The sequence below is a fragment of the Erpetoichthys calabaricus genome, chromosome 2 (genome assembly GCF_900747795.2).
Source record: "Erpetoichthys calabaricus chromosome 2, fErpCal1.3, whole genome shotgun sequence".
Classification (NCBI taxonomy): Eukaryota; Metazoa; Chordata; class Cladistia; order Polypteriformes; family Polypteridae; genus Erpetoichthys; species Erpetoichthys calabaricus.
Genome location: NC_041395.2, coordinates 209,104,177 through 209,121,886, shown reverse-complemented (window position 1 = coordinate 209,121,886; position 17,710 = coordinate 209,104,177). Strand labels below are relative to the sequence as shown.

The 17,710-nt window shown below is 39.4% G+C and overlaps 1 protein-coding gene across 1 annotated transcript in view; it reads right to left on the bottom strand.

The window, feature by feature from the left end:
- LOC114645529 (cytochrome P450 11B, mitochondrial) overlaps nt 1–12,708 on the bottom strand; it is a 40,161-nt gene extending 27,453 nt beyond the window's left edge. Inside the window, exon 1 of the mRNA XM_028793372.2 lies at nt 12,324–12,708. Within this exon, the coding sequence (XP_028649205.1) occupies nt 12,324–12,592 (269 nt within the window). The 5' untranslated portion in view covers nt 12,593–12,708. The remainder of the gene's footprint in view (nt 1–12,323) is intronic.
- Between the last annotated feature and the right edge of the window lie 5,002 nt (nt 12,709–17,710).

Genomic DNA, 17,710 nt, shown 5'->3' with positions numbered 1-17,710 from the left:
AAAAGAATCACGTATCATAAAATAGTTTTTATTCCTGAGCTTTCAACCCCTATCAGGGGTCTTCATCAGAGGATAATGCTTAGACTTACAAGAATCAAAGGCAATATATAGCAACACATTCAGTATTGGGGAGGGGGAGGGGGCAGTAGAATAGCACACAAACCCACGAACAATCTGTACACGGTCCTGTTTAATGCTAAAAACAAGAAATCGACAGCAGAAACACGAAACGCAGTTTATAGTATTCCATGCAATTCTTGCTCAGCGGTATACATAGCACAAACGTCAAAAAGAATCTCAACACGTGTACAGGAACATCGCAACGCCGTCAGAAGAAAGGACGCACTATCTTTGATCTATGCACATACTAAATCGACAGGACACACATTCAACTGGGACAAGGTAAAAGTAAAATTTAAGGCCAGTACTAAAAGTGCCAGAGAGTTGGCCGAGTCTTGGCTACCAGATGAAAACGCCATCAACAGACACTTGGACATAAATCCAAATGCCAACTTAAGAAGAACATGTACATAATAAATAAACTATACAAACCCCCCCTCCCCCCCTTGATCATACGGACTTAGTCACCTCCCCCCCCCTTAATGTGTTGCTATATATTGCCTTTGATTCTTGTAAGTCTAAGCATTATCCTCTGATGAAGACCCCTGATAGGGGTTGAAAGCTCAGGAATAAAAACTATTTTATGATACATGATTCTTTTTTCTCTCTTCGTGGATCTCCAGCTGCAAATATGCAAACCATATCAGAGACCTTCTCTTCCATATATATATATATATATATATATATATTACAATGTAGAAAGTTGTAAATTCCAGTGACAACTGAAAGAAAAGACCAATTAACAAATGAAAGAAGACAGAGCATTATCACCCTTAGAGGAGTCACTTTTCATTTAGAGAAATGACAAAAAAAATCAAAGTGTCAGTTAGTATGGTGTCCTACACAACCCAATGGCAATTGGAAACTGGAAGAGGTCTGTATGACCCAAAGTCACAATCCAATCAGAAGACAATTTTCTGTGGGTCATCAGCTTACGTGATAACCACCTCTCAGCACAACAGCTTAACAGTGGTCTAAAAAAGCAAGTCTCAGTTTTTACTGTGAAGAGGAGAATTTTGTGCTGCAGGATTGACAGGGCGAGTGGCAGTAAAAAAGCCATTCATTAAAGGACAAAATAGGGCCTTGAAATATTAGTTGTGGACTACCGCAGATTGGAAGAAAGTTTTATGGACCGACGAATCAGAATTTGACATATTTGGTTCATCACACAGGGTGTTTGTACATCGTTAAGTTGGTGAAAGGATGATTCCTCGGTATGTGACACCAACTGTCAAACATGGAGGAGGAAGTATGATGGTCTGGGGTTCTTTTGCTGGAGGCAGAGATGGTGACTTGCACAGAGTGACTGGCATTCTGAATCAAAGTGTTACCACAGTTAGGTGTTATTTTTTGATGAATCAAAAATTTGACTTTCTTTGCCATTGTTTATTTGTTCTATGCCTTGACTTCCTGAAACATTAAGACATTAAACTGCGTGCATTTCTATAAAAACTGAAAAAAACTGATAGTCTAAAACCTTTGTAGGGTAGTTTATATATATATATATATAGGTATATATACAGTAGGTACTGTGCACTAGGTATTGGTAATAACTGTCCATCACCTATGTCCATATATTCGATCTCTATTCGCCTTTTCGTTATTTCTCCGAGTAATAATTTCTCTTTGTTTGCGGTAATTCGATCTTTACTTTCTTTGTTTTGACACTTTCGTTTTTTTCTGCTTTCATATTCTGTATCTTGGAAGTGCTCCAGGTGATAATTGGCCTAATTAGGCTGCACTTCTGGGCTCAGGAAGCCGTGCAGCTCCCCCTGGCGGTGCCAACGGAGCCCAACAGGGATGAGCTCCGGTGTTCCATGACTGTTGCTGCCACCAATCGTTCTGGGGGACGTAGTGTGCACCCCATGGCTGCTCCCCCAGATCTAATGTCAAAGGGGCATCCAAGCCGTCTGCCACAGTATACTGATGATAATTTGTATGTACTAGGGCACAAAGCAGGGAATTTAAAGAAGTACATCAAGATTTTATTTCTATTGCAGACCAGGCTTGTGTATATTCATCTATTTGCGTCAATTTCTAGGTCTTTATAGCTTGCATATCTGCCACCCAGTAATAAAACTGAACGCAAGGTAGTGCCATGCCAGTTTCTACTTTATGCCTTTGTAGAGTTGCCTTTTCCCTTTTGCATAGGCGTCTCGAATTCTAGATAAATGAGATTACAATTGAGTCTAATTTCTTAAAGAGTGATTTGTTAATGTATATAGGGATGCTCTGAAACAGAAAAGAAGCTTGGGAAGGATGTTTGTCTTGACAGTATTGATTTTCCCTGCTAATGCAAGATGGAGGATAGACCATCTGTTCACATCTTGTTTAATTTTTACCATACAAATAGCAAAATTCTGTTGAAAAAGATCTTTATATTTACTTGTGATGTTTACCCCAAGGTATTTAAACTGATCTGCTAAAATAAATGGGAAGGTGTCCGGTCTAATCTTGTGTGCCAGATAGTTCACTGAGAAAAGCACACTTTTATTCAAATTAATTTTGAATCCAGATATCTTTTAAAGTTTCCAATGCATTAAAGACTACTAGTAAGGCCGTTTGTGGGTCTGACATATACAGTACTATATCATCTGCATATAGTGATATTTTTTTTCAAGACCTGCTCTGGTAATCCCCTTTATCTCTGATGCATTTTGAAAGTGAATAGCCTCAATGCCAACTGCAGAAAGCAATGGTGATAGGGGACATACTTGTTGAGTAGCACATTCTAGTTTGAAATAGTCTGAAATAATGTTAATACAAACTGAGGCTTCTGGACTAGTATAGATAGAATAGTTTGATCCATTGCCAAAAACAAATTTGTGCAATGTGGTAGTTCAATTCAAACATATCATGCCTTTTCTGAATCCAAAGGCGTGTTAAATTTAATGGGTGAATATATTACATTAAATAAGCTTTGAAGATTAGAAGCTAAGTGTCTGCCTTAAAAAATCCAGTTTGGTCTTGTGATATTACAGAAGGAAGCACTTTCTCAGTCCTCCTAGACAGAACTAGATAGTATCTTAAAGATATTATTCAGGAGTGTGATTGGTCTGTATGATGCACATTGTAGTAAGTCCTTATTTTTCTTAGAGTGGTGGCTCTGAGGCTAAAGATCTGCACTGGCAATCGCAAGGTTGCCGGTTCGAATCCAGTAAATGCCAATAGGGACTCTGCTCTGTTGGGCTCTTGAGCAAGGCCCTTAACCTGCAATTGCTGAGCGCTTTGAGTAGTGATAAAAGCGCTATATAAATGCAAATAATTATTATTTTTATTATTATTATTAGGAAAGAGAGTAAATAATGCTTGGTGAAAGGTCTGAAGTAGAATTTTGTTGTCTTTAGCTCATATACTGTAAGTGTTGCTAATAATCGTAGAGCTAACTTATTTGAGAATTTTTTTTATAAAATTCCACTCGGTAGCCATCAGGGCCTGCTGCTTTCCCACTCTGGAGTACGTTTATAGCATCTATTAATTCTGAGAGTGTCAGAGGTTTGTCTAGATCATCTGCACTAAGAGTATCTAGCCGTGGTATTTGTAATTCATCAAGAAACTCATTAGATTGTGTCTTAACTTCTTTAAACTGATTAGAAATGAGGACTTATACAGTAGTACCCTCTAAATATGTGGGTTATATTTTTATGGTCAATTATTTTATCTCCATCTGTGTTGGTAATTTCTGTTATTGCGTTGGAGTTGGTATTGTCTGTTGTGAGAAATGGATGTCTAGAACGGGGCTCCACTGGCAGAAGTGTTATTTCGTTTTTTAATTATCTATCAGAGATATTCCGTATTTAATCAACCCGGGAGAACTGAATTACAAATATAGTAAAAGCATGAGCAGGATACCAAGGGTTCAGAAAGAGAAGGAAAAAGTAGTGAAAGTCTCATCAAAGTCTAAGCTGGCCTCAAGTTCACGATACAGCCTGTAACAGACCAAGTTGGAACAGACAGACAAAGAAATGGTTAAGCCAGGACCTCACACTGTAGCATGTGCTCCAACAATGATCATGGCAGCAAAACAGCAAGTAAGGTGGGCAATGAGAATTTGAAAAATCTCAGCTTGGACATCGGAAACCGAGTATGGTCACTTTATCCCCATTTTCAACTACTACCAACACCCCATGAGAGTCATCAGAATCAACTCCAATAGGATTTGTAACTCAGCTTTTGGAGCGCAGAGAAAATGGAAATAAATTATTTAATTCAGCCCCCAAACCAAAGGGAACTGTTTAACATATCCCAGGTTTATTGTACTTGGGCTATAATATCATAAGATATTTTGATTTTAATTTGAATCCTTTCTGCACTACTGCTGGGTTTTTTTTTTTTTTGGAGGGTGGGGGAGGAGAGAAGGAGTGCAAGTTGCTTCTTATTTATCCTTTTAACCCCTAACAACTGCTAGTGCCAATATAATGATATGCTACTTAGCCATAATACCTGGCAATAATATAATACCTAGGTTAAAGCTATTGTATGAAACAACGTACAACCTTTGCTTAAGATTACAAAATGTCCTCGAACGTTCAAAAGCAGTGTATTTTTGACTAAACAGTGAACTTTGTGAGCCGGAATGTCAAAGGACTCGATCATGATCTAAAGAGAAAAAAACAGGTCTAAATGACAAGAGAGTATTTTTACAGGAGACTCACTTAATAAGTAAAGACCAATTTCAGTTGCAAAGTAATTATATTGGCCAAATTTTCTTTGCCAGCTATACAACGAAAACTAGAGGTGTGGGAATTTTAATGCATTAAACAATCTCATTTGTAGTATCAGACATAGTATCTGATTCTGAAGGGCAATATGTCTAGGTGATGGACAATTTATGTAAGTCTAAAGTAATTTTAATAAATATCTTTGCATCTAATGTGGATGATTTGATGAAAGTGGATGATCCTAAATGTATTTGCATCTATTCCTAATATTAATACTCATAAAATAATAACGGTTTGAGACTTTTTAAAAAGTTTTTTTAAATCCAGAGCTGGTTAGGTCTTCAACTACAATGGCGATAACATCTAACAGTGGATCAATGGATAATAATTTATCAGACTATTGGAGATTTTTAAACCCGAACTCAAGAGCATACTCCTTCTTCTCATCAGTACATCATAGTTATTCAAGAATTGATTTTTTTTATACATAATAATTTATTGACCACTTTCAAATCTTACAAGTATGACACTATTGTTATCTCTGACCACGCCTCTGAGTAATGGAACTTAAATCACTATGCCCTACACTTGTAGCTGGTGTCTTAATACCCTGTCATTAGCAGGTGTAAACTTTACAGAATAAATTTCCAAGCAAACTGATTATTTTTTAGAGACAAATGCACTCTCAGAGGTCTCTGCAGGAATACTATGGGAAACTCTGAAGGCTTTTTTTTAAGAGGACAGATTATTTTATATCTTGCCCACAAAAATAAATTGGAAACCAAGATGTTGTCAGAGTTAATCAGCAAAATGACCAGAATAGATCAAGAATATGCCAGGTCTCCAAATGAGGCACTTTATTGGAAAAGACAGGTTTTGCAATCAGAATTTAACCTAAGCCACACAACCCAGTACAACAAAAAAAACAGAAAAGCTCATCTTTAAATCACGACATCATCATTACACACACATGAACACAGAGACAAGGCTAATAAGATCTTAGCTCAACAAATCCACAAGCAGGACATTTGCAATGCAATAACAGTAATTGCCAACACAGATGGAGATAAAATCATTAACCACATTGTTTTTTTGAAGAACCCCCCTCCATAAACTACTGTAGGATATGTCTGCAAACTGGCCTTTGATAAGAATTTCCACTCAGTCTGGACAACCTCTACATCACAACCATTGTTCACTAAGATGGTTTTGTGTCATCTTACAAGAGTGTCAATCTCATCCTCTTCAGAGGTGATGATAAATCAAGAAAGAACAGAGAGAAACATTGAATGATCCTTTGCTGTTCATCACCTGTCATAATTCTGAAATCTTTTTTCTAGCCCTGTGACTGTTACATCAGATCTTTCCTCAATCTCTTGATTAAGGTCACAAAGTATTGCTATGATCAGAGAGCCACCTTGAGATGCATCAAACTTGTTTAAAAAGTTAAAGTTTATGCTTTGCTGTTATTAACATAGGGTGGCGCAGTGGTAGCACTGTTGCCTTGCAGTATGGTGACCAGGGTTCATGTCCTGGGACCTCCCTGTGTGGAGTTTACATGTTCTCTCCATGTTCATGTGAGTTTTGTCCTGATGCTCCGGTTTCCTCCCACAGTCCAAAGACATGAAGGTTAGGTAGATTGGCAATTCTAAATGGGCCTTGGAACATGTGTTTGTCCTGTGATGGACTGGTATTTTGTCAGGATTTGTTCCTGCCTTGCACCATGCAATGGCTGGAATAGGTCCTGGCACATCCCAGCGACACTGGTCTAGATTAAGCAGGTTAGAAAATTACATTATTAACAGATCAGCCAGCACATAAAAGGATTTTAGAAGCCTGTTATTTTAATGTGTTGCCTTTAAACTTGCTTGTTATCACTGGCCACTGTCATATGCTGCAATGAAGGGACCATTTACAATATGGAGATAAAAGGTTTTCTGGCACCATTTATTTTTAATAAAATTACATATGCCCAGCAGTGACCTAAAAAAACACCATGAAAAGGCATTTCACATACAAGTCTGTTGTTAACCACATTTCATTTTCAGGCTTCCAAAATTGTCATGACTGACATCAGTGAACACGTTCACCTTACAACTAAGATTCAGTGTGTGGTGCTGGATCAGTCACTGTCGATGGCATGCAAAATTAGAAAAGACTTAAATATTAGAGACATAACTATACTAGGAAGCGGCGGACAGCAGGCAAAAGTATTAATGTACATGGATGATGTAACAATAATATGCAGACATAAATACAGAATAGAAGGGTCAATATCTATCCATCCATCTATCCATTATCCAACTGGCTATAGCCTAACTACAGGGTCACGGGGGTCTGCTGGAGCCAATCCCAGCCAACACAGGGCACAAGGCAGGAAACAAACCCCAGGCAGGGCACCAGCCCACCGCAGAAGGGTCAATATATTTATATTTATTATTTTATTTATTATCATCTTTCATAATCATATTATCACCTTTCTTCCTACTTCCAGTGTCATGTTTACTACATATGTTCCTTCCATTAAAAAATTGTCACATTTTGGCACAACCTGCTAATGTTTCTGTACCTGTAGTTACCATAAATGTGTATTGGTCGATGTTGCACTGTCTTTGTTTGTGCCACTGTCTGTCTTTGCACTGCCCTGCAATTTTTGCACATGCTTGCGCACATGCACTTTATGTTAAAATGTTTAGTTTTTTTGTGTAGTCCTGTGTTCTATGTAGCACCTTGGTTCTGGAAGACAATTAAAAGCTATTACTGCTACTACTACAATACAATACATTGACTATTTTAGTGAGGCATCCAGATCATAACTAAATGTAGAAAGGTGTGAATGTGCTTTATGGGGATGATGGAAGGAAAACCCAAGTTGTAAATAAATGTTAGGAAAATCTTTAAAGGTATTGGGCATTGAATATAGGAATAAACATGTAGAAAAGGAAAACTGAAAAAATGGAAGGGAAAATAAAAAGAAAGATGGAGATGGGGCGGCACAGTGGCGCAGTGGTAGTGCTGCTGCCTCGCAGATAGGAGACCCAGGTTCACTTCCTGGGTACTCCCTGCGTGGAGTTTGCATGTTCTCCCCGTGTCTGCATGGGTTTCCTCCGGGCACTCCGGTTTCCTCCCACAGTCCAAAGACATGCAGGTTAGGTGGATTGGCAATTCTAAATTGGCCCTAGTGTGGGTGTGTTTGTGTGTGTCCTGTGGGGGGTTGGCACCCTGCCCGGGATTGGTTCCTGCCTTGTGCCCTGTGTTGGCTGGGATTGGCTCCAGCAGACCCCCATGACCCTGTGTTCGGATTTAACGGGTTGGAAAATGGATAGATGGAGATGTGGCAAATTACAAACCAAATGATGGGAAAAAGGGTATTTTTGATTAGTGTGGTGCTGTTACTTGGGATCCTTTTACCCCAAGGAGATGTGTCAATAGAAAAGTAAGTGCACTATTCAAATTATTTTGGGGATTAAAGCGCAAAAAGATGAAAAGAGAAGAACTAATGAGAGAAAAAACGAAAGGGAGAAAAATATTCCTAATACTACAGTGACTGTGAACTCAAAGATAAATAGACAAGGGAAAACCACAGATACAGTTAGGTATTTCTTTGGGACTATAGTGAGAAAAATCACATTATGCAGACCAGGGCTAAACAAACCTATCACTTTAAAGAAACCAGAAAATTATCAAAAAAGTGTAAAGATATAAAAATATATAAGTGGGAGGAAGAAAATCAAGAAATTTAGGAACAATGGAAAGAGCAAATGAAGTTTAAGGACAAAGAGACGTTATAAGAGCAAAATTCTTTACATATGAGGAATCAGAAGTGGTCTGGAACCAAAGAGCACAATGATATCACATGCTAGGAAACAAAAGATGAGTCACCAACAAGAGTGGCCTGCTATAAGAGGAAACTGGAAAAACTGTCCAAGTGAAAGTGCAGAGAAATGAATAATGCATTGCAAATGTTTTGGGAAGGCAAAATGGCAAAAAAAATATGGAGAGAAATGAAAGGTAAGTGGAAAAAAAAAATTTAATTACCAAAAAATAACAAAAGACATGGTCATATTCTAATCCACTTAGTGCTGAACAGACTCATGGGGGTTTGCTGGAGCCCATCCCAGGTAGCATAAAGCACAAGGCAGGAACAAACCCTGGACAGGGCAAACACACACACACCTAACACACACTTAGGGCCAATTTAGGATTGCCAAGTCACTACTATGCCACTGTGCCGCCCTAAAGACATGGTGCTCTATGAAATTAATTTAGAGAAACAAGTCACCCCAGTGAAAATTAAATAGTGGGAAACGATCAACACTGGAAAAGAAGAACTATGATGAGCAAGAAATAAAATTACACCACAGAAGAAGGTAATACAAAATATTTTTAGAATGTTTAGATAAAGCAAACAAACATATGATAAGAAATAAAGATACAAGATTTAGGAGGTGGTATGGCCAATAAAAGATGAAGAACTTGATGTTTGGCTAAATGGAACAAATTAAAATGTTGAAATATAAGGTTTAAGTGTGGAACTACAAGATTTAAATGTAGTAATGTGGTATAAGATGGTAGAAGAACCAAATTTTATATAGTGTAATCATTGTGGTAAACATAACAACAGTGTGAAAATTACTTAAAAAGTGTGCACTGAGGTGTGATAAAGGTTGATACCCTTACGTTTGGGTGTGTTCAGAACAGCAGACTGAAAATTGTTCTAGGAGATCATTCCATTATCAGAGGGGAGGCTTTACAGGGTAAGATAAACTGAAAGGACATCTGCAATATTAGGACTTAAGTGATAGTTTACAAAAAACAACTAGCTAAAGATGTATTTTTGAGCACGATACTAAGGTACTTTTCTACTTCATTCACTGGCACTGGAACCATATGTTCATCAAACTGGTGGTTTTGCATCAGACTGCAGAGTTTTCATTTTGTCTTTGTAATACCCTTCAGATTTGTACCTGAACTGTAAAAAAGTCAGTAAATTTAACGGTAAAAAATATTGTAAATGTAAAATTTCTGAAAAAAAGGAAAGTTATCTTGTGTTCTACTCTACAGAAAATTACCTGTATTTCTTGAACAAAACATTTCATTATTTTTTACAGCCAAGTTCTGTAAAATCGATATTTTTCTACTTTCAAAATATGCTACATACCGTTTACTGATACATTACAGATACACTGAAAAAATGTGTTAGTTGTGTTCATTTTACCGTGTAAAATTGTTAAATAGCGAAGATAAACAACTGCAAAATGTAAAGCCGAAGTTACGATATTTGCATAAGCACACGCCCCCTTTTACCGTATTGTCCCTGGTGAACCGCATTCCTTTTGAGTAGGGGAAAAAACTTCAACGAAGTTAGCAGACTTATTTTTCCGTGCGTGTTGAAGGTTTTTTGATGTTATGGAAGCTGCTTTATGGTGGATTGTATTCGATAAGCTGGCACACCTGTAGGACACCTTTACACCACAAAAGCAAACTTTATTTCTTCACCAGACAATGTGCCGTAACTTTCTTAAACGTTGAATTCTTTTCAATGTACATAATTTAATGATTCATGTTTGCTATTGGTTGTTGTTACTTTACTGATGCAAACAGTGTACAGGTGTTTGATCCTAACTGTATTTTCTAATGGTTTATTGATTAGCATGTTAATTATAGTGCATGGATATCATGTTATGGTTAAACGATCATTTCTATTGGAATGTGTTGTAAAGAAAAAACAGTTATTTATCACAAAGTTATACCGTAGACCTAAACCTATTGTCACCACAACTGCCAGTACTTTACCGTAAATTTAACATTATGTTTTTACAGTGATATATAACGGGCTTAGATTACATTTCGTGCGTGCGTGCTTCGTTTATTGCAGTTATTCCTACAAGGCTATTTCGAATTACCTCATTATTTCTTTTTTTTTTTTTTGCATTGCTTCGGACCGGGTTCCCGTTTAAAACTGATACTCTGATCAAAGGTTACCTCTTAAATAGCAGGTTATGTTTGTTTTTATCGCTAAGAGGTCCTCGTTTCACGCCGATCTTCTCACCAGCTTTCACGAAACCTGGCGAGAAACCAATGAGACTCTCGCCATTCGAGAAACCGTCCCCATGTCTTTTCTTTTATATAATGCTTTACTAATAAGCACTGGCACAAAAGGAGACCGGCGTGCTGCCCGAGTGGTGTTTTTGTGAAGTCTGCACGTTTTATCCTTGTATGTGCAGGTTTTTTTTTTTTTTTTTTTTACAGCGGCTATTTCGTTTTTTTCTCCATCTCGGAAAAACATGCGAGTTATAACTTAATTAACTATGCAAAGTGTCGTTTCCTCGTCAGGTGCCTTTATCCAACACTCTTCATAATAACGGTTCTGTAATGGTACTGTACTAGGTTGTGTGGTTCCTTGCTTGACAAGAACCGATTCATTCTAGAAAGGGTTCTCTGCATATATGTAATTAGCTAGTTTGGCTTTGAAAAGGTTCATAATACGTGAACAAAAAAGACATCTTTAATGACTAGAGGCTACTGACAGATCAAGAAAACCTGAACTTAACCCGTGCAGTAAGAGTCGTTTTAAAACCATGCACTCATATGTATTTCACAAATCTGTTATCATCTGTTCATGGTTATTTATGGAACCTGTTGCAGATATAAAGAAGTATGGAATCTTGCTATGAAAGGTTCTTTTGGTTCCCCTATGGAATCTTTCTAAAGAACGGCTTTAACACCTTAAAGTTTAAGACTGCGGCGGGTTGATCATCATGTGCTTCTGTCAAACTCAGTTATGAATATCCACGAAGTTGCAAGACCAGGGCTGTCTTACCAACATCATAGATTCCCGGGCAAAGTAGTGCGCTCAGGCCCCTGTTTTGATAGCAAAACAGAAACATACATAGGCATCAAAATACATCGTGGGGCCCTATGCTCCTGGGCCCCCCGGCCAGTGCCCATTGTGCCCTTATGTTGCAGCAGCCGATGTCCAAAATGTAAAATTTGAAGGGGTCGGCTGCCCACTATATTGTCATGAATTTGCCGCCGCGTCTAAAATGTATTCCCAAATCTAAAGAGAGGAATTTCATCAGGAATTATGAAATTGTGGATGGTACGCAGGCATGATTTAATGGGCGGTCAGACGATTTTTTTAATGGAAACCTGCGTTACAGTTACTACAGTAGAGAGTGGCGTTGATTCGGTAGCTCTCAGTCAGGATTAACGCATGCTGATCGACCCTCGGATGGATATATATTATTAACGGAACTATATAACGTATCAGTCAATTAATTGAGATTAATTATACCACATGTCTATTAAGCAATTAATAGAACGTCATTAGTATAAGCCAATCGGTAGTGATGTCAACCACAGACCTCAGAAATATTACAAGACTGGGAAAGTGCCATGAAATATGAAAAAAGTCACTTCTAGAACCCCGCAGGGGTCATGCGGGTGTTCGGCTGGCACTTTCCTGGTGTTTTTGCCCATTTATACTGGTGCGGTGAACTCATACCTTACTGTAGCGCACAGTCAAGAGCTTGAAGTTACCTGTAAATCGGGCCAAGCTTCCGAAAGCTGTCATCCATGTGCAAATGTAGTTTCTGTAATGTATCTCCTTTCCAGAATCGGAGCAGATTAATCCAGCCATTGTTCCCAGTGCTGGGGATCTCGGTGAATGGGCGCGTGGTGGCCACGTGCACCTCGTCCTGTACGCCAGCCGTCCCGAGCGCCTGCGCCAGCGCAGCACCTTGAGTTAAACTCCGTCTGACGACGGGGAAGCATCTTTGGACCGCTTGTTGGGCGACGCACAATGTCATGTTGTCTTTTCCGTGCAGTGAAGTTCAAGAATGTGAATTGTTTGCTTAGACGGGCGTCTCTTTAATCCTGCTGTCTCATTTGAGTCCCCTCCCATGCTGAGATGTGATGGCTTACAAGAAAAACGGGCACGAAGCCTTTGCCAGGTATGCATTAGGCAGTCTTAATAAATGAAGTGTGTCCTGTCAGTTGGGAAATGGTCCTACACAAAGCCAAAAGTCCCTTTCTCTTCAGTGGAAATGCTGCTTTTAATGACACGTCTGCTTCGCTTTAAAAATGTATACTTTTTATATGCTTTTAATTTTTGGTGAAGAACCTGGCCAACCCTAACCTTGTTCGTCATATGACGAATACAAAGAGAAGACACCCTTCAATACTTTTAATTTTTTGACCATTTCACCAAGAACCTTACAAGATCGAAATAGAAAGCATAGATATAGCATTTCATACACGATAATCTGCAAGCGTTTGTTAAGATTGAAGATTGTTAAGATTGGGCGCTGAAAACTCGTGTAAGGAAAAAAAATAACAAAAGCAAATTCAGATGATTACACTGGTCAGCAAGCATTTTGCTACTGGGATTCTTTCATCTGTACTTTAACAAATTTCACTTGCTGACTCCAAATCTGAAAACCGTTTTCGTCCAGCACGTCCCATTTTTTAGTTATGATGTTCCAGGTCTTGGACAGCTAGGGTGACTGGACAGGCGATGCGTTTCAGCATTTAAGAAACACGTCTGGTCTCAAGAAAAGTGAAACCAAAATTAAGGAAGGTGTTTTTGTTGGCCCTGAAATACGTGAACTGATGCTTCACAATGAGTTCAAAAGGAAACTGAAGCCAACTGAATCAACACCCTCATTTGTGCAGGTTGTCCAGAGTTTTCTTGACAGTCACAGAGCAGAGAATTATATTGAGCTTGTGGAGAACCTGCTGAAAGCGTATCAGCTTACAGGAGTCAGAATGTCACTGAAGACGCATTTTTTACATTCTCATCTCGACTTTTTTGCACCAAATCTAAACGATGTCAGAGATGAGTTTGGGGAAAGATTTCATCAAGATATAAAGATGGAAAACTGATATCAGGGAAAATTCACTCCGAGCATGATGGGTGACTACTGTTGGTTCTTGCAAAGAGAGACAGATGTGCAGTAACAAGCACAAAAGCGAGTGCCTCCAACATTTTTGGGCACGCTGACCTCACTTTTATATTGAGGTAAATTGACATAAATATGCTTTAACGTGTCTCTGGTATAGTCTTCTGGTTTGTTTTCAGAATAAACACATCAGAACAATTTTGGTTGGACATAGTCCAAACTCCAGATATCGTGTTGATATATTGATATTCAAAAGTGTCAAAACGTCAATGATGTGTATTTCAAAAACATGACGTGCTAGCTTAATTCAGATTTCATATATGAAATCAGTGTAAAAAATTAACAAAGAGCTGCTCTGAAGTTCCCAGTAGCAAACAAAAAATATTTTTTTGTAGACCAGTGTGGTATGAAAGCATAACCATTCTGAGCAGGAGGCAGGAAACAACAGGACAGTGAACAATTCTTGTAATTTAAATGTTTACCGCCATTTATATGTACTTTTACCTAGACTCATCATAACCACCAAATAGAAAAAGAAAATGTAATAATTGCAGTTTTTTGTATTCTATTGTATTAGTTTAAGCACATAGCATATAAAGAACTACACATTAACTCCACACAATTCTTAGCCACTGGTATTCTTGAAATAAGGGTAAATGCATCACCTATAATCTGCCCCCCTCTGGAAAACCTTCAGTTTTCAAATTTACATAACATGACATTTTCAAATCCTAAACTTATTTAACTGAATTGAGGGGGACACAGTAAGAGGCTGACCTCATTTTAGGTGCGTGGCAGGAAGCAACTCTGGACGGATTGTCACTTGATTTTAGTTAACCTGAACCCACCAATACATGCTCAAATGAGTTTATAGGGTCGTGGAGAAGACATCAGAGGACAGATAACTGAAAAATCTAGTAGTGCAAGAACAAGACTCAAAGCTCCAGAGAAATGTGCCTGTTGCCTGTTTTCACACAATTAATTACATAGCCTTTTAAGTTCATCCTGTTCTCATAGAAACAGATCACCTTCAAACATGCTCAGCAAAACTGAGTTACTATGAACATTTATTACTCCAAAGAGCCACTCATTGTTCAGTGAATATGGAAGTTGTACACTGCTGCAAGTACTTGGGGGTCTACATCAATGAGAGGTGACCAAAGGACCAGTCTGCTGACACAGACTAACTGTACAAAGAGGAGCAGAGTAGACTGTTTAAACTTAGGAGACTGCGCTCCTTTATTCTGCGTAGTCTAAATGTTTTATAACTATGTGATGGCCAGTGCGATTTTCTAGGCTGTGGTGTGCTGGGCTGGTAACATCACATTAAGAGGAGTCCACCGAATCAATAAGTTAATTAAAAGGGCAAGCTCAGTTAAGGGACACACTCTGGAACCCCTGGAGGTAGCAGCAAGGAAGAGAATTTAAACAAAATTAAATGGCCCTAGTGTGTGCTTGGTGTGTGGGTGTGTTTGTGTGTGTCCTGTAGTGGGTTGGCACCCTGCCTGGGATTGGTTCCTGCCTTGTGCCCTGTGTTGGCTGGGATTGGCTCCAGCAGACCCCCATGATCCTGTGTTCGGATTCAGCGGGTTGGAAAATGGATGGATGGATGAATGGATAAATTCCATTATGAACAATGCTGCACATCCTCTCTCTCGATAACCATAAAGTACTTAAAGCAGGCAATACACTTTTATTTGGCCTCAGTGTGACTGCTCTCTTATCATTAGCTAAGTTAGAAGTTTTTTGTGTTTGTTTAATTTGTGTATCTAAAGGGTGTTATTCTTTGTTATAATATTTCTTGAGCTTCAGTAAAAAGCTAAATGTCCCTCATGATACAAATAAAGTACTATCTATCTATCTATCTATCTATCTATCTATCTATCTATCTATCTATCTATCTATCTATCTATCTATCTATCTATCTATCTATCTATCTATCTATCTATCTATCTATCTATCTATCTATCTATCTATCTATCTATCTATCTATCTATCTATCTATCTATCTATCTATTAGGGTAAATCAAAAAGTAAAGGCAATTTTAAAATTCCATGATAACTGCAATGCATAGAAGCTGACTTAATACAAACATGTTCACATTGGCTTATGGGTATTTCAAACACATGCAGCACAGTGCTATGCCATTAGTCTAGTTGAAGCCAAGGTCAAATGAACGTGGACTCTCCGCTTCGGGAGTCCACCATTGTTGAACAAAGCACTGAAGTGAGATATCTTTGAGAAGAGGGAATGAAACCTACTGAAATTCATTGAATTTCAAACTGCCTTTACTTTTTAGAATATCCTCATACTGTATCTGTCCATCCATATCTTACCTTTGGTCCATCACAGTCCTCAGAATCACAAGATAATTGAAAAATCGGTAACACTTTACATTAAGTGTCCATGATTACACTGTAACTACTATGTAATTACCTGAATAAGTACAGTGTATCCATCCATCCATTCTCTTCCGCTTATCTGAGGTCGGGTCGCGGGGGCAGCAGCTTGAGCAGAGATACCCAGACTTCCCTCTCCCCAGCCACTTCTTCTAGCTCTTCCGGGGGAATCCCAAGGCGTTCCCAGGCCAGCCGAGTGACATAGTCCCTCCAGCGTGTCCTGGGTCTTCCCCTGGGCCTCCTCCCGGTTAGACGTGCCCAGAACACCTCACAAGGGAGGCGTCCAGGAGGCATCCTGATCAGATGCCCGAACCACCTCATCTGACTCCTCTCGATGCGGAGGAGCAGCGGCTCTACTCTGAGCCCCTCCCGGATGACTGAGCTTCTCACCCTGTCTTTAAGGGATGGCCTAGACACCCTACAGAGGAAACTCATTTCAGCCGCCTTGTATTCGCAATCTCATTCTTTCGGTCACCTCCCATAACTCATGACCATTGCGGCTCAGCTCCTTTTTCACCACAACAGACCGATGCAGAGCCCGCATTACTGCAGATGCCGCACCGATCCACCTGTCGATCTCATGCTCCATTCTTCCCTCACTCATGAACAAGGTCCCGAGATACTTGAACTCCTCCACTTGGGGCAGGATCTCGCTACCAACCCTAAGAGGGCACTCTATCCTTTTCCGGCTGAGGACCATGGTCTCAGATTTGGAGGTGCTGATTCCCATCCCAGCCGCTTCACACTCAGCTGCGAACCGATCCAGAGAGAGCTGAAGATCATGGCCTGATGAAGCAAACAGGACAACATCATCTGCAAAAAGCAGTGACCCAATCCTGAGTCCACCAAACCGGACCCCCTCAACGCCCTGGCTGCGCATAGAAATTCTGTCCATAAAAGTTATGAACAGAATAGGTGACAAAGGGCAGCCCTGGTGGAGTCCAACTCTCACTGGAAACGGTTTCGACTTACTGCCGGCAATGCGGACCATGCTCTGGCACCGATCGTACAGGGACCGAACAGCCCTTATCAGGGGGTCCGGTACCCCATACTCTTGGAGTACCCCACACAGGATTCCCCGAGGGACACGGTCGAATGCCTTTTCCAAGTCCACAAAACACATGTAGACTGGTTGGGCGAACTCCCATGCACCCTCCAGGACTCTGCTAAGGGTGTAGAGCTGGTCCACTGTTCCACGACCAGGACGAAAACCACACTGTTCCTCCTGAATCCGAGGCTCGACTATCCGACGGACCCTCCTCTCCAGAACCCCCGAATAGACTTTTCCAGGAGGAGTGTGATCCCTCTGTAGTTGGAACATAGTGTACAGTGTACACAAGTACAGTGTAACTACGAGTTAATACTCTGTACTTACTGTGTAATACAAAGTAACGCTATAGTTAATTACTCAGTTGTCATTGTTATTCCAAAGTTTATATAATTACAATGTAATAATTTATCACTGATCCAAAAACAAGTGTACATACATAGTTACGATGTATCTGTATATTCAAAATGTAATAAAAACATCAGCGTATGTAATTACAACTATGTAACAGATGTTCCATGGTCTGGACAATTGTAATGGAGAATTGCAGTGATAACTGCATAAGTTTTCAATGATAT